General features: G+C 35.4%; 1 protein-coding gene across 6 annotated transcripts in view; it reads right to left on the bottom strand.

The window, feature by feature from the left end:
• The window catches only part of VPS54 (VPS54 subunit of GARP complex), a 126,018-nt gene that overhangs the window by 73,208 nt on the left and 37,189 nt on the right, over window positions 1–15,621 (bottom strand). For 5 of the 6 annotated variants that reach the window (XM_017522147.2, XM_017522151.2, XM_017522150.2 and 2 more), the window contains 4 exons: window positions 13,626–13,704; window positions 9,673–9,707; window positions 6,648–6,779; window positions 2,897–3,282 (listed from right to left, as the gene is read on the bottom strand). In XM_017522147.2, the coding sequence (XP_017377636.1) occupies window positions 2,897–3,282; window positions 6,648–6,779; window positions 9,673–9,707; window positions 13,626–13,704 (632 nt within the window). Of the gene's footprint in view, window positions 1–2,896; window positions 3,283–6,647; window positions 6,780–9,672; window positions 9,708–12,876; window positions 12,949–13,625; window positions 13,705–15,621 lie in introns of those variants that run through there. The other variant, XM_037736180.1, reaches the window with a different exon arrangement.

The following is a 15,621-nucleotide window of genomic DNA, read 5'->3' as shown; positions in this document are numbered from 1 at the left end:
AAAGTCAAAAAATACAGAAAGAATGAGAAAAAAGAAGACATACATAAGCATTATTTGCTACTAACAACTAGAAAAAAAACTGTGATGTTAGGTTAATAGTACACAGCAAAATGGTACCCAAATAAAACTAGCAGAATTCTTTTTTGAAAACAAGAGATTTGCATTTGTGGTAATTTAATTACTGAAAAATTTTCATATGAAAGTTCCCTTTAAAAGCAATAGAACCAGCCTGGGCAACATAGCGAGACCTCAGCTCTACACAAAAATTTAAAAATCAGCCTGGCATGGCGACACAGACCTATAGTCCTAGCTACTCAGGAGGCTGGAGCAGGAGGATCAATTGAGACCAGGAGTTCAAGGCTACAGTTGAGCTATGATTACATCATTGCACTCCAGCATGGGTGACAAAGCAAGACTATAGGTATTATGTTATACATATACATATGTAATATATTCACATATATTAAATATTTATATATGTTCATATATATATACATTTAAGAGCATTTTTAAAAAGCAATAGAAAGAACATTATAGCCAAAAGCAAAACTTGGGACTATGATCTATAAAATGGGAAGATTATTATTATTTTTTTATTGCAATGGAAAGATGATTAACAAATTAATTCAAAAGAGTCCTTTGCTTGTCCTACTGAAAGATTTCTTATTTCAAGTAAGACCCTATGCTTAGTATATGACCCACAAAATGACTAAAATTTGGACTCTGATATAAAAAAGACAAAAGAGTGTGAAATTCAAGTAGAATATTTCTTATTTCCTAATGGGAAAGTATAATTATTTTAATAAACTAAGGAGAACGGCTTATAACCTAATGCTTTTGTTACCATAAGAGACCTCTAATACATATTTTTCTGGCTAAAAATCAATCTATAAAGCATCCAAAACTAATTCTTATGCTTCTAAAGTTAAATGGCCTTAAAAATATCTGTGAAGCTATACAAGAAAGTTACTAATGTTGATATCTAACAACCTTTAGTAAAAGGAAAGATAAAGTCAATAAAGTAAATCATCATATAGGATTTGACAGAAATTTAAAACAAACAGCAAACAAAAGAATGGGGCCATAATAACCAATCTTAAACTACTTCAAGTATGATTCAGTATTCTTCCTTGAATATAAAAATATTTTTTAGAGTATTTTTGTTTTTGAAAATTATTTGCTATATGTTTATTAGAAGTTGACTCAAGTTCTGATACCAAATTTTTAAAGTTATAAACATATTGGAAAAGACATTTGATAGAAAACTTTACAGAAATGTTTTACATAAAGAAATAACATTCTTTACACATATGTGATTCTAAAAAAATAGAAATATATTGAGCAAAATGTAGACAATCAGAACATCTGAAAGTCTTTTTAAAAATAATACACATTTTTGGCTGAGCACGGTGGCTCATGCCTGTAATCTCAGTACTCTGGGAGGTCAAGGAAGGCAGATGCCTTGAGTTTAAGAGTTCGAGACCATCCTGGGCAACATGGTGAGACCTCATCTCTACTAAAAGTAAAAATTAGGCCAGGTGTGGTGGCTCATGCTTGTAATCCCAACACTCTGGGAGGCCGAGATGGGCAGATCAAGAGGTCAGGAGTTCAAGACCAGCTTGGCCAACATAGCAAAACTCCATTTCTACTAAAAATACAAAAATTAGCTGGGGCTGGTGGTGGGCACCTGTAATTCCAGTTACTCAGGAGGCTGAGGCAGGAGAATCGCTTGAACCCAACAGGCAGAGGTTGAAGTGAGCCAAGATCGTGCCACTGCACTCCAACATGGGCAACAGAGCTAGCCTGTATCTTGAAAAAAATAAAAATAAAAATAATTTTTAAAAAGTAAAAATTAGCTGGGCATGGTGGTGCTTGTTTTTGGTTCCATCTACTCAGGAGGCTGAGGTGAGAGGATGGCTGGAGCTAGTGGTGAGGGGCAGGAAGCCTAGCAGGGGATGAGAGATGGGGCAGAGGTTGCAATGAGCAGAGATCACACTACTGCACTCCGGCCTGGGCAACAGAGCAAGACCGTCTCAAAAAAAAACAAAAAACAAAAGAACACATTTTTAAGTGATGAATATTTTATACTTTGAGTTAAGGTATAAACAAAAAAGTAAGGTTGAAAACAAAGGTAAGCTCTTCCTTGGGCTCAGAATAAATGTAAGATTATAAAATTTTTATTCTGTAACTCAACAAATCATAAACAATTGGGAATAAATAAATATCCAATCTGCTTCTTAAAATTACTTTTCATGATTATTGACCATAAATTTATGAGTCAATGAAAACAAAAATTAAATAAATTGTATGAACTGTGAGGTAACAATTAGAACAGTTTGAGAATTTGTGTTTGCCAAGTAAGCATTCAATCTTTGATTCTATTTCACATAAAATATCTAAAACCTAAAGTATTTTCAAAATAATAACAGGAGAAACTGGGTCTTTTCATCACTATGTGGATTTCTTTTGCAGTTTGAAAAACAGCCTGCAAATCAGAAATGAATTTTAATAATTATTCAATTTTAAATCTATTAGAGACTTTTAACACAAACTTAATTTTAAATATACTCTCCACCTTGACCTACCATTATGAAACAAAGCTATTTCAACATTTTCAAAATGTTATTTTTAATGTTGTGACTGGCTTTGCATTTATCTCATGTGCTAGAAATTTTAATTTTGCTTCTCCATCCAAATGTCTCTGTAAATATTATTCCTTACGATTTTTATTTTGCTAATACTAAAATATCAAATAACATTATTAAACAGATGATCAATCTGGAAGAAAAAATATCCATTTAGCTTTGAATACATTCACACTTTCAACATTACAGGCTAAAATTTATCCTTTAAAAATTTCTAACATTATTTCTAATGGCTTACTTAATGGACATACCGGAAACTATGAATGCCCTGAAGTTCCTGCTGTAGAACCTCTTGTGTTGTTGCTATTAAGTCCAATGCTCCAACAAATTCAGAAGTAGATAATAACACCTGTACTGTAGGCTGAGTCTGGTGTACAGTGGCCATTAACTTCAGCTTATTGTACACTTTAACACAATTATTTCTGGTAAGTGCCAGTCTTAAAATGTGGAGTGACCCTTCACACATTACTTTATCAATCTGTGCAATTTTATCTCGAAGCATTTTTACAGCCTGGGAAGTTTTCTTGAGGTAGTCCTGCAACTCGTGTTGAGAGGTCATTGCATGAAAAAATGCTTCTGAACGTAGAGAAATCTGGTGAGCAATGTTTACTTCCACAATATCCAGATAATGGCTCAGCTTAAAAAGGAAGGAAAAAAAATGAAGTATTACAAGCATACCTTCCGTGATAATCCAAATAAATACTTTATGAAAATGATAAAAGATTTCTACATATACTTTAAATTCCATTGTGTGAATCATTTGATTGTGAGATCCTTGAAATCGGGCACAACAAAATGGAAGAAAGATAAAAGGTACAGCCCAAAGATATAATGTATGACAAAAGAGTACAAAGTGATTTACTTTCCTCCTCTGTTCCTGTCATTACCACCTTACAAACACCAACTGCTTTCTAAAAGATAAGAGTACCCCACAGACACCTCAAATTACAACTCTAGTTTCAGATGTTCTAAGATCTGAGAGTGAAAGAGAATGATCTCCTTAGCCCCCAACAATATCACACATTGTTTATCTGACTAAATGGATGATTCTAATTTCCATTTATTGACCTCCTCCTATGGATTAGGCACAGGTATTTTATACACATCTAATTTTTCTAATTTTAACAATCTTGAAATATAGATATTATCATCATTTTACAGATGAGGAAACACAGAGACTTGAATAAAGTCTCTCTGACTCAAAAACTGAAGCTGTTTCTACTATTCCATTCTGCCTCAAAATGCTGAATAATCCAAGATAGATTGATGGTTCAGTCACAAATTAAAAATAAAGTCTGGATTTTTTCAGGCTCCTTATTTTACATTTAAAAACTGATTCTTTTATCAAGTTGTAAAATTCAGTTTATTTTCAATGTATTTTCCTCTTAAAAGTTCAACAAATGCCTTTATCAATTAGCTGATATATATTTTACTAGCAGCACTACCAAGATGAATTTTGATGGTTATATATATTTAAAATGCTTTCTACATTTCAAATAAAGACTTCTAAAACCTGATTTGACTTTTCTTCCTTTCTAACTGCACATACCTTTTTGACTATATTAGCTTTCCATTCTTCACACATTTTTTTACTTTGAGATTTTTTAACCCACAGCTCAGACTTCAGACATTATCTCTGAATGTCTTAGGATAAATAATTCATAGTTTCAAAGGGTTAATGGACTTTCAACATTTAGGTCTCATAAGATTAGAAGAGATTATTTGGTCATCAAATCTGTTTCCTTAAGAAAACAGAGTATCATTTATATCTTCAATAATGCTCCTTCAACAATCTTATATGTAAATAGGTTACAAACAAGAAATTTTTCCACAGTTTAAATCTTGAGTTTATGCCTTTTTGCTCTTTCATCTTCAATATGGCTGTTAATTTGTTCACTAAAAAAGCAAAATGGGCACAAATGTACTAGAGTAGACTGCAAGGTAACATGGACTCAATTCTCAGAATAATAAATGGAGAATAGATAACTTTAGGACAGTGCTACCCAGAAGGTGATTTATATGCTGCTGACAATCTCTGGACTGTTTAACAGGACAACAATAAAATAAAGAATTTTGCTAGAAAGTAAATCAACTACATCATTAAGCATACTGGTATTTTTCAGACTTTCTTAATGAAGTAAGCAGTGCAGTGATTCGCATTCCAGTACAAACTCCTTACTTTACTGCAAGCCAGCATTTTGCATAGGACAACAGAATTCAAATTAATTTAATTCTAGTTATAGCATCCTTGCTCTTTAAAGCAAATATGATAAACCAGCTGTTGTCCATCATAAATGGAGTTTGAAAGTGCTCTCTTGGAATCCTGTCTTCTATTCCTATTCTAAGAACAGAGCAGAATGAAAAGGAGTCAGAATGTAAATATAGCTAATCTGATTCTGCAATTTACAAATAAAAAAAAATTCCTTAACTTTAGTAACTTTAAACATTGAGCGTTTCATTCACGTTAAAAAGTTTTGAATTTTCAATAATCCACTGATTTACTCTTTTCAAGGCATAACATTTTTATAGTTTATTTCCTATTAAAATGATATAAAGGAAATAATTTTTAAATTATCTGTATTAAAAGTATCTGCAGGGCCAGGCACGGTGGCTCACACCTGTAATCCTAGCACTTTGAGAGGCCGAGGCAGACAGATCACAAGGCCAGGAGTTTGAGACCAGCCGGGCTAATATGGTGAAACCCTGTCTCTACTAAACACAGAAAAATTAGCTGGGCTTGGTGGCAAGCACCTGTAATCCCAGCTACTTGGGGGGCTAAGGCAGGAGAATGGCTTGAACCCAGGAAGCAGAGGTTGCCCTTGAATCTGAAAAGTAGAGGACGCAATGAGCCAAGATCGCGCCACTGCACTCCAGCCTGGGCGACAGAGTGAGACTTTGTCTCAAAAAAAAAAAAAAAAAGTATCTGTATAGATTGATGGGACTTTTACTGGCTTTTGCTGTTTTTCTCTTTTTAAGGTATTATTCTATAGGGGATATACTTAGAATATGAAAGCCTGTGTCTTGAGCAAGCCTGTGTCTCTAACCCCACGGTTTTCGTCAGATTTATAAAAATTTTTTCTTACACATGGAAAAAAACCTTTTTATAGGTGAAAATGTTGGCAAAGGAAAAAGTCAGCTCATTTTGATTTTCAATTGTGAGAAAAAGAATACTCATGACTCTTTCCCCACATTTCTTCCTCTCTCCTCCCCAAGCTAGTCTTGTCTTCAGTTTCTGACGAGGACTAGACCTAATTTATTGATGTCTTCCTGAGACAAGCTTTCAGATTGCCAGGGGATATCACTAAAGTAAAACAAAGTCACCACTGCTCATTTTAAGTACCATCATCAGTTTTAGAAGAGCTCTAAACTGAATGCTAAGAAAGAACAGATCAAATGTCTTTAGAAGATTTGTAAGTAAATTTTACCTAAAACTCTGAATATTAAATGACTTTCAAGGTATTGACTTCTAGACTACAGAACACTGTAAAATGTAAAGAACTGCTGGCTAATAACATGTAAAAGACTAGGCTTTGCAAAGCTACAAAAACAATAAAAATACTGTATTTCTTTAACTAAGATATTTTTGTCTCAAAATAATCCTTACTATGTGAAAATGAAGAAAAACAGTACCTTGGAAAAAATTGGTTTTATGTGCTTTAAATCATTCTTATAAAATTAGCCAATATGTAAATAAAACATCTGGGTTATATGCAAAGCAATTTATTGTGTAGACTAATACATCCTTTCAATTAAAATTCCATCAACTACCCTTTCAGGTAAGAAGCACTCAAATAGTTTTTCCTTGTTCATCTGCACAGCTTGTGTTCCATTGAACCAAAATGCCGTTAGTTTATTAGTTAAGATTGGGAGGCTTACAGTCATCAGTAACAACAAAAATGGATTTAAATGTAGAACTTACTAAATAACTAAATCTGAACCCATGCAAACAGTACCATTTAACTAGAATAGTTTCCTACATGGAAAAAGTCAAAGAGAAATTACCTTTTCTTGAAGCAACTTTGAGGAAGCTGCATCACGATTTCCTTTTCCACCAGCAGTATTAAAATGAGACCATGGTAAAACTGAATTAAAAGTTAAGGAATCATCCAAGGCAAAATCTGGTTTCATAAAAATCTATTAAAAAATGCATTTCCTTCAATTAGATAAGTATTTGCTTTATAACCAATATCTCTTCTAACATTATGATCATTAAACAAAATTAACATGTATCTTGAGTATGAATAGCAAAAGCAAGTGAAAATGGCTGAGTTATTTACACAAATAGCTATAAGAAAAATGTAAATAACATCTCACCAACTTTAAAATACTCATAAAAGATAGAAAATGTTTTTTGCCTTCACCAATGGAGATGGTCATTCCATTAATACATGATCAAACCCACTAATGCAGTCCTACCAGGTACATATCAGAGGCAGATATAATACTTACCCTAAAATTTCCACATTATTTCCCAGATAGTTTTTTAAATGCCAAATATCAATTTCTCTAACTTACATTTCTATTTTCTCCTGCTCATAATTGTTTTGAAATTAGTTTAGATTAAGCATACAATAAATATTAAAACCAAAACAAATTCAACTTTATGAATAGACTACTTTTCCCTTACATATCACAACTAGCTAGGCAATAAGACCTACCTGTTATATTTCATAAATATCCCTTGAGTCCCTGCTTTCCTGTTTCTCCACAGCATTCACTAGTTCAGCTATTCAATATCTCTGGTTTACAGTAAATGGCTATTTACTGATATCCTTCCCTAATCTATCCCCTATACTGCTGTTGGAGTTATTCCTCTAAAATGTCAAGTGTAACTGTATTAACTTCCCTGTTTAAAACTCTCAGTGGATTCCCATGACCCACAGACCTAACTATTTAGAATGGCATCCAAAACCCTTCATTGTTTTTCTGGACCCACTCACCTCTTTGTATCTTGTCACTCCCACTATTTACCCATTACACTCTAGCAATATTCAAATCTCTTCCATACTCTTAAAGTATGTAAATATTTAAATCCATACTTTTGGCCTAAAATGCTTTTTCTTGTACCTCGTCCTGAAGAACATGACCCAATCAAAAGGGCAAATGTGTCCTTGTGCATGAATGACTCCCATCTCTGAACACAAATATATCATGAATACTTATTTACCTCATACTTGATAGAAATTATTTATTTAGTATGCATATCTCCCCCTGGAGACCATATGTTCCTACATGGTTAGATTTATAGCTTATTTTTATATCTCTAGCACCTAGCATAGGGACTAAAACATGGCATACAGTATATAAATATACTGTATTTTATGTATTATTTTACCTATATACAAAAATTAGAATGAATATGGTAGAAAAAATCTAACTAGAGACATGAGTAAATTTTCTAATCCCTGCTTTGGTATTATACCTAAAAGTATTGATTAATTCAGTAAATATTTACTGTTTCTGATGCTAAGCACTGAGGGAGAAACAAAGATAATTCATTACAGAGATCCTAATCTCATGGATCTTCAATCCAAGGGATGTGATAAAATATGTATATAAAATATTATAAGGAGACCAGGCATGGTGGCTCACACCTGAAATCCCAGCACTTCAGTAGGCCAGGTGGGCGGATCACTTGAGGTCAGGAGTTTGAGACCAGGCTAGCCTGGCCAACATGGTGAAATCCTGTCTCTATCAAAAATTAGCTGGGTGTGGTAGCAGGCACCTGTAATCCCAGCTACTCAGGAGGCTGAGGTAAGAGAATTGCTTGAACCTGGGAGGCAGAGGTTGCAGTGAGCCAAGATCGTGTCACTGCACTCCAGTCTGAGTGACAGAGACAGAGACTCTGTCTCAAAAAAAAAAAAAGAAGAGGAACAAATGCTTAAAAGAGTGGCAGAAGGATGAAGGAAGAGTCCCTGATAAAATGTTACAGAAATTTGGCAAAGGGGACAATTATATTCTGTTGGGAAGAACAAGAAAGTACCGATGTAAAGTTGTCATTTTAAGCAAAAGATTGTAGAGAATTCCATATGGGAAGATGAAGAAAGTCTTCCAGGATCAAGAAACAGTGCAAATAAAGCACAGAGCCATCAAAAAAAGTTTGGCTAAAGTAAAGAATGTGTAAAGATTACATGAAAGTGAACAATGAGCCTTAAATGATAAAGTTTGAATTTTACTTTGTCGGACCAAATAAATGATGTAAATAATATCCTTCTCCCTTTTTGGTGTCTTTCATCTCTTTCTTACCCTAAAGAACAATTGTCATAGACCTATTTGAGAATCTGATGAAGGTAACTGACACTTTTCCCAGAAAAAAAATGCATCTATTATACATCTTGACAACATTTTTCATACAAAGTAAGTATCTCTTAATAATTTAAAGAGGTAGAATGATCAGCAAAAATTTTTATAATGGAAAGACTCAGAAATATTTGTAGGTTTCAGTGATGAGAAAGAGACTGATGATGCAAAAGAGAAACACCATAAATACATGTCATTTTGTCAATTAAAAACAGTTTTCAATTTAAAAAAAAAAAAAGGCCAGGCACAGTGGTTCACGCCTATAATCCCAGCACTTTGGGAGGTCAAGGCAGACAGATCACTTGAGGTCAGGGTATTGAGACGAGCCTGGCCAACATGGTGAAACCCCATCTCTACTAAAAATACAAAAAAATAAAAAAATAAAAGGTGGCTGTGGTGGCACGCACCTGTAATCCCAGCTACTCAGGAGGCTGAGGTGGAAGAATCACTGGAACCCAAGAGACGGAGGTTACAGTGAGCTGAGATGGTACCACTGCACTCTAGCCTGGGAGATGGAGCAAGACTCCATCTCAAAATAAATAAATCAATAAATCAATAAAGAGAAAGAAAGAAGAAAAATGATGCAACACAGCCCCAGAAGAGACAAAGTAGCCATTGTCAAAAAAAAAAAAAGAAAAAGAAAAAAAGGCCAAATGAAAGCTCTTTGTAAGGCAAAATTAAAGACCAAATATTAAAAGGTAATATTCTCATGTTTAAGCTTTGTTACCTTAGGTACTTGCTCCAGATCTGTCCTGGATTTATCTATTAAAAAAAGAAGCGAAAATATTATTTTTAAAACCTGTTTTCATTTTACCTCCATAAAATACATTTTGACAGTTTCAGTATTGTTTTGGGTCACATCCAAATAACTACTTAAGTTTATTCATAACTTCAACAAGTTATCTGTTAAGCACCTATCCTATGCCTAGTAGTAGGCAAAGCACTGAACAAAACAATGTTTCAAGTAACTGTAATCAATTATATGGCAGCAATAAAACAGCTAAATACATCTCAATTCTTTTTTAACTGGGCATACAAAGCTTTATACTATCTCAGTGGTCCCCAGTCCCTGGGCTACGGACAGGTAGTAATCCACAGCCTGTTAGGAACCAGGAGGTGAGCAGTGGGCACAAGCAAAGCTTCATCTGTATTTACAGCCACTCCTCATGGATCACATGACCGTCTGAGCTCCACCTTCTGTCAGATCAGTGGAGGCATTAGATTCTCATAGGAGCACAAACCCTAATGTGAACTGCACATGAGAGAGATCTAGGTTGTGCACTCTTATAAGAATTTAATGTGGGCCGGGTGCAGTGGCTCACACTTGAAATCCCAGCACTTTCTGAGGCCGAGGTGGGTGAATCATGAGGTCAGGAGATCGAGACCATCCTGTTCAACATGGTGAAACCCCGTCTCTACTAAAATACAAAAAAATTAGCCAGATTGCCTGAAGTCAGGAGTTCGAGACCAGCCTGGTCAACAAAGCAAAGCCCCGTCTCTACTAAAAATACAAAAATTAGCTGGGCGTGGTGGTATATGCCTGTAGTCCCAGCTACTCAGGAGGCTGAGGCAGGAGATTCGCTTGAACCCAGGAGGTAGAGGTTGCAGTGGGCCAAGATTGCGCCACTGCACTCCAGTCTGTGATAGAGCAAGACTGTTTCAAAAAAAAAAAAAAGAATCTAATAATTTAATGCCTCATGATCTGTCATTGTCTTCCATCTCCCCCAGATGGGACCATCTAGTTTCAGGAAAACAAGCTCAGGGCTCCCACTGACTCTACATTATGGTGAGTTGTATAATTATTTCATTATATATCACAATGTAATAATAGTAGAAATAAAGTACACAATAAAGGTAATGCACTTGAATCATCCCAAAACTATCTCCCCCCATGCCTTGGTCTGTGGAAAAACTGCTTTCCAAAAAACCGGTCCCTGGTGCCAAAGGTTGAGGACCACCGTGCTATTTTTTAAGTTTTGCTAAGATTAAATACGGCATGCTATGTTAATTTTTAAAAATGAATTAAATTATAAAGTAGGAACACTGTTTTTACTATTTAAAGTATCTATCACTCCATCCAGAATTTCTTATGATCAAAGGTTGCTTTTTTATACCATATTAATTTTCTTCTCAGACATCTTAGTTTATATCACATACACACATCTTCAAATGAAGCTACTTTCATCCTGCCAATCCAAACTCAGATAAGATACCCCCTCCTGTTCAAAACCAACCTTTCTGCACTTGGACTCCATTCCCTCCTGCCTCTTCTGTGAGCTTGCTTAATCAATTTACTCTGCCTATCTCTGTATCTTCAACCTCTTCCCTTACACTAGCTCTCTTATCTCTGTATATAAACATGCTCAGTTCTTTCCCACTAAAAATATATATTTACATATATATGTATATACATGTATGTATACATGTATGTGTATATATATGTGTATATATATATATATGTAGAGAGAGAGAGAGGTCGATCTATATATCTATTTACATATAGAAAGAAAAAGACAAAACCCAGGGCCAGGGCCAAGATGAGGCAAGGGCGGGACCTCAGATGCAAAAGCACTCATTTTTAGGGATAGTCAAATGCCTCTCTTACCTCATCTAGTCCTGGTCATGAAAGATATACTTCCACTCTCTTCCCTGTAGTCAATAATCTCAAATTGGCTAGGTGTGGTGGCTCACGCCTGTAATCCCAGCACTTTGGGAGGCTGAGGCCAGTGGATCACAGGGTCAAGACCAGCATGGCCAAGATAGTGAAACCTCGTTTCTACTAAAAATACAAAAATTAGCCAAGTGTGGTAGCGGGCACCTGTAATCCCAGCTACTTGGGAGGCTGAGGCAGAGAATTACTTGAACCCGGGAAGTGGAGGTTGCAGTGAGCCTAGATCGTGCCATTGCACTCCAACCTGGGCAAGAGAGTAAGACTCTGTCTCAAAAAATAATAATAATAATCTCAAATCTCTTAGTGACATAATACTGTTAGTCTACATTTGTTTCTCTTACAATAACTCCTTAATATATAGTATTGAAGTTTCTGGCACTGCCATTCCAGTCTAAATGCTCTCCCCTAAAACCTCCTCATTGCCAAAACAAAGGAGACTTCTCATTGTGCAAATGGATCTATCCCTGAAGTATTCTGATATTATAGACCAACTAACTGTTCTTACTTTTCTGAAACCCTCACTACCTTTAATTTCTAAGGTTCAATTCTCTCCTGGTTGACTTTCCTATCTCTCTGACCACTTTTTGTCTCCTTCATAGGTTATCTCATTTTCTGTCTGCCCCTTAAATGTGACAGCTTAATAGCGTTCCATCATCAGTCGTTTTTCTTATCATTATTAACATCTTCCCTGGGCGACCTCACCCAATGTCCTTGGATTCAACTACCATGCTATTGTCTAGCATACCTGTTTATGATGATGTCTACCATACCTACATCTTCAGCCTAAATCTTCAACCTGAACTCCAGGTTGCCAACCAGACATGTCCTTCACTGCAAATCTGCAACTAAACTTGCCTCCATCTTCCTCAAAATTCCTCCTCCAATATTGCCTCTCTCACTGAATTGTACTGTCACCTACCCAGTTGTCCAAGCAAAAAACCTGGGAATTGTCCTTGAATCATCTTGCTCCATTACCAACCACCAACTGGCCACCAAAACCTGTGTCTCAATCTCTGAGTTATTTCTTAAAGGCCTAATTTCCTCTTCATTTCCATTGAAACTGTTATTGGAATCATATCATTTCTCATTTGTATTATCACAGTAGCCTCCAACTGCCTTCTTGCCTCTAGTCTTAACATCATCCCATAATTCACTATCCACAACTGTTTTCACATAAATGTATAATCATAAATCTGATCATCCCTAATTAAAAACATTATGTAGCTTTAGAGTGTCTTCAGAAAAAGTAAAATTCCTTACCATAGCATATAAGGTTCTTCATGATCTGACCCCTGCCTATGCTTCAGTCTCATCTCTTGCTCCTAGTAGAGCCAACATATTAAATTCTAACAGTTCCTTGACCATTCTGTTCTCTCTTTTTTCTGTGGCTTTGTATAAACTATTCTCTTTTCTTGGAATGCCTTCTCCCACATAAATGTTTCAAACTAACGACTTTAAAAGACATGTAATCACTGTCAATTCTAGGAATGCTTCTAACACTAAGTTAGGCATGTTATACAACTTTACCACACTGAACTTACTCTTTAATATACAGTGATACAATTATTGGTTTATTTCTTTAACCTTCTTCAGAACATCAGTTCTTTGAGGACCAAAGGTATTTTTTACTCATCTATAGGTTTACTTTATGGTCTCACTAAGTTATTCTTCTCAGACTCATAGGCTCAAGCAATCCTCCCACTTTAGTCTCCCAAGTAGCTGGGACTATAGGCACATGCCATCATGTCCAGCTTACACATCTATTTTTAAGCAACAAGGAACATACCAAGTACAAAGATATTCAATCAATATTTGTTGAACTGAAGGGTTATACTACTGTCAGATCTATTTTTCTCTTAAAAGTTTTTAGAAAATATTATAATCATAGATTACAAAACTTTTACTAGAAATAAAAATTACAGACATAGGAAATAAGGTATCAAAATAAAGATTTTGTTCACTAATATTTATGCTATGCTTTATTATCTATAAATAACACATATTCATACCATGAGTATGTAAAAGAGTCCTTTCAAAGGTATCTTTAGGAGGACAAATATTCTTGCATCTCTCATGAATCTTCTCTCTCTAATAAAAAGACAACGTGATCAATGCATGTGTAAACATGAGTATTCAAAGCATCAAAATGTTTTACAACCGAGTATCAGAATATGCCATATAGGTCTTACAACTTTTTTTTTTCCTTTGATCTTTTGTGTGTTTTTAAAAATTATTATTATACTTTAAGTTCTGGGATACATGTGCACACCTGCATGTTTGTTACACAGGTATACACGGTGTCATGGTGGTTTGCTGCACCCATTAACCCATCATCTACATTAGGTATTTCTCCTAATGCTGTACTTCCGTTGGCCCCCCCATCTCCAAACAGGCCCCGGTGTGTGATGTTCCCCTCCCTGTGTCCATGTGTTCTCATTGTTTAACTCCCACTTACGAGTGAGAACATGCAGTGTTTGGTTTTCTGTTCCTGTGTTACTTTGCGAAGAATGATAGTTTCCAGCTTCATCCATGCCCCTGCAAAGGACATGAACTCTTCCCTTTTTATGGGTACATAGTATTCCATGGTGTATATGTGCCACATTTTCTTTATCCAGTCTGTTACTGATGAGCATTTGGGTTGGTTCCAAGTCTTTGCTATTGTGAACAGTGCCACAATAAATATATGTGTGCATGTGTCCTTATAGTGGAATGATTTATAATCCTTTGGGTATATACCCAGTGATGGGCTTGCTGAGTCAAATGGTATTTCTGTTTCTAGATCCTTGAGGAATCACACACTGTCTTCCACCATGGTTGAACTAATTTACACTCCCACCAATAGTGTAAAAGCATTCCTATTTCTCCACATCCTCTTTAGCATCTGTTGTTTCCTGACTTTTTAATGATTGCCATTCTAACTGATGATATCTCAAGTGAGATGATATCTCAATGTGGTTTTGATATGGATACACTGATATGCAACTTTAAGAAAGTCTCAGCATACAAAAATCAATGTGCAAAAATCACAACATTCCTATACACTAATAACAGACAGAGAGCCAATCATGAGTGAACTCCCATTCACAACTGCTACAAAGAGAATAAAATATCTAGGAATACAACTAACAAGGGATGTGAAGGACCTCTTCAAGGAGAACTACAAATGACTGCTCAAGGAAATAAGAGAGGACACAAACAAATGGAAAAATATTCCATGCTCATGGATAGGAAGAATCAAGATTGTGAAAATGGCCATACTGCCCAAAGTAATTTACAGATTCAATGCTATCCCCATCAAGCTGCCACTAACTTTCCTCACAGAATTGGAAAAAACTACTTTAAATTTCATACAGAACCAAAAAAAGAGCCTGCATAGCTAAGACAATCCAATGCAAAAAGAACAAAACAGGAAGCATCATGCTACCTGACTGCAAACTATATACTACAAGACTACGTTAACAAAAAGATCATAGTACTGGTACCAAAACAGATATACAGACCAGTAGAACAGAACAGAGGCCTCAGTAGTTAACACCACACATCTACAACCATCTGATCTTTGACAAACCCAACAAAAACAAGCAATGGGGAAATGATTCCCTATTTAATAAATGGTGTTGGGAAAACTGGCTAGGCATACGCAGAAAACTGAAACTGGATCCCTTCCTTACACCCTCTACAAAAATTAACTCAAGATGGATTAAAGACTTAAACATAAGACCCGGAACCATAAAAACCCTAGAAGAAAACCTAGGCAATACCATTCAGGACACAGGCATGGCCAAGACTTCATGACTAAAACACCAAAAGCAATGGCAACAAAAGCCAAAGTTGACAAATGGGATCTAATTAAACTAAAGAGTTTCTGCACAGCAAAAGAAACTATCATTAGAGTAAGCAAGCAACCTACAGAATGGGAGAAAATTTCTGCAGTCTATCCATCTGACAAAGGACTAATATCTAGGATCTACAAAGAACTTAAACAAATTTACAAGAAAAAAAAAA

This window comes from Cebus imitator, unplaced genomic scaffold (assembly GCF_001604975.1).
Source record: "Cebus imitator isolate Cc_AM_T3 unplaced genomic scaffold, Cebus_imitator-1.0 Scaffold23, whole genome shotgun sequence".
Taxonomy (NCBI): domain Eukaryota; kingdom Metazoa; phylum Chordata; class Mammalia; order Primates; family Cebidae; genus Cebus; species Cebus imitator.
The sequence above is the reverse complement of the archived record's forward strand: the minus strand, read 5'-3'. Positions and strand labels throughout refer to the sequence as shown.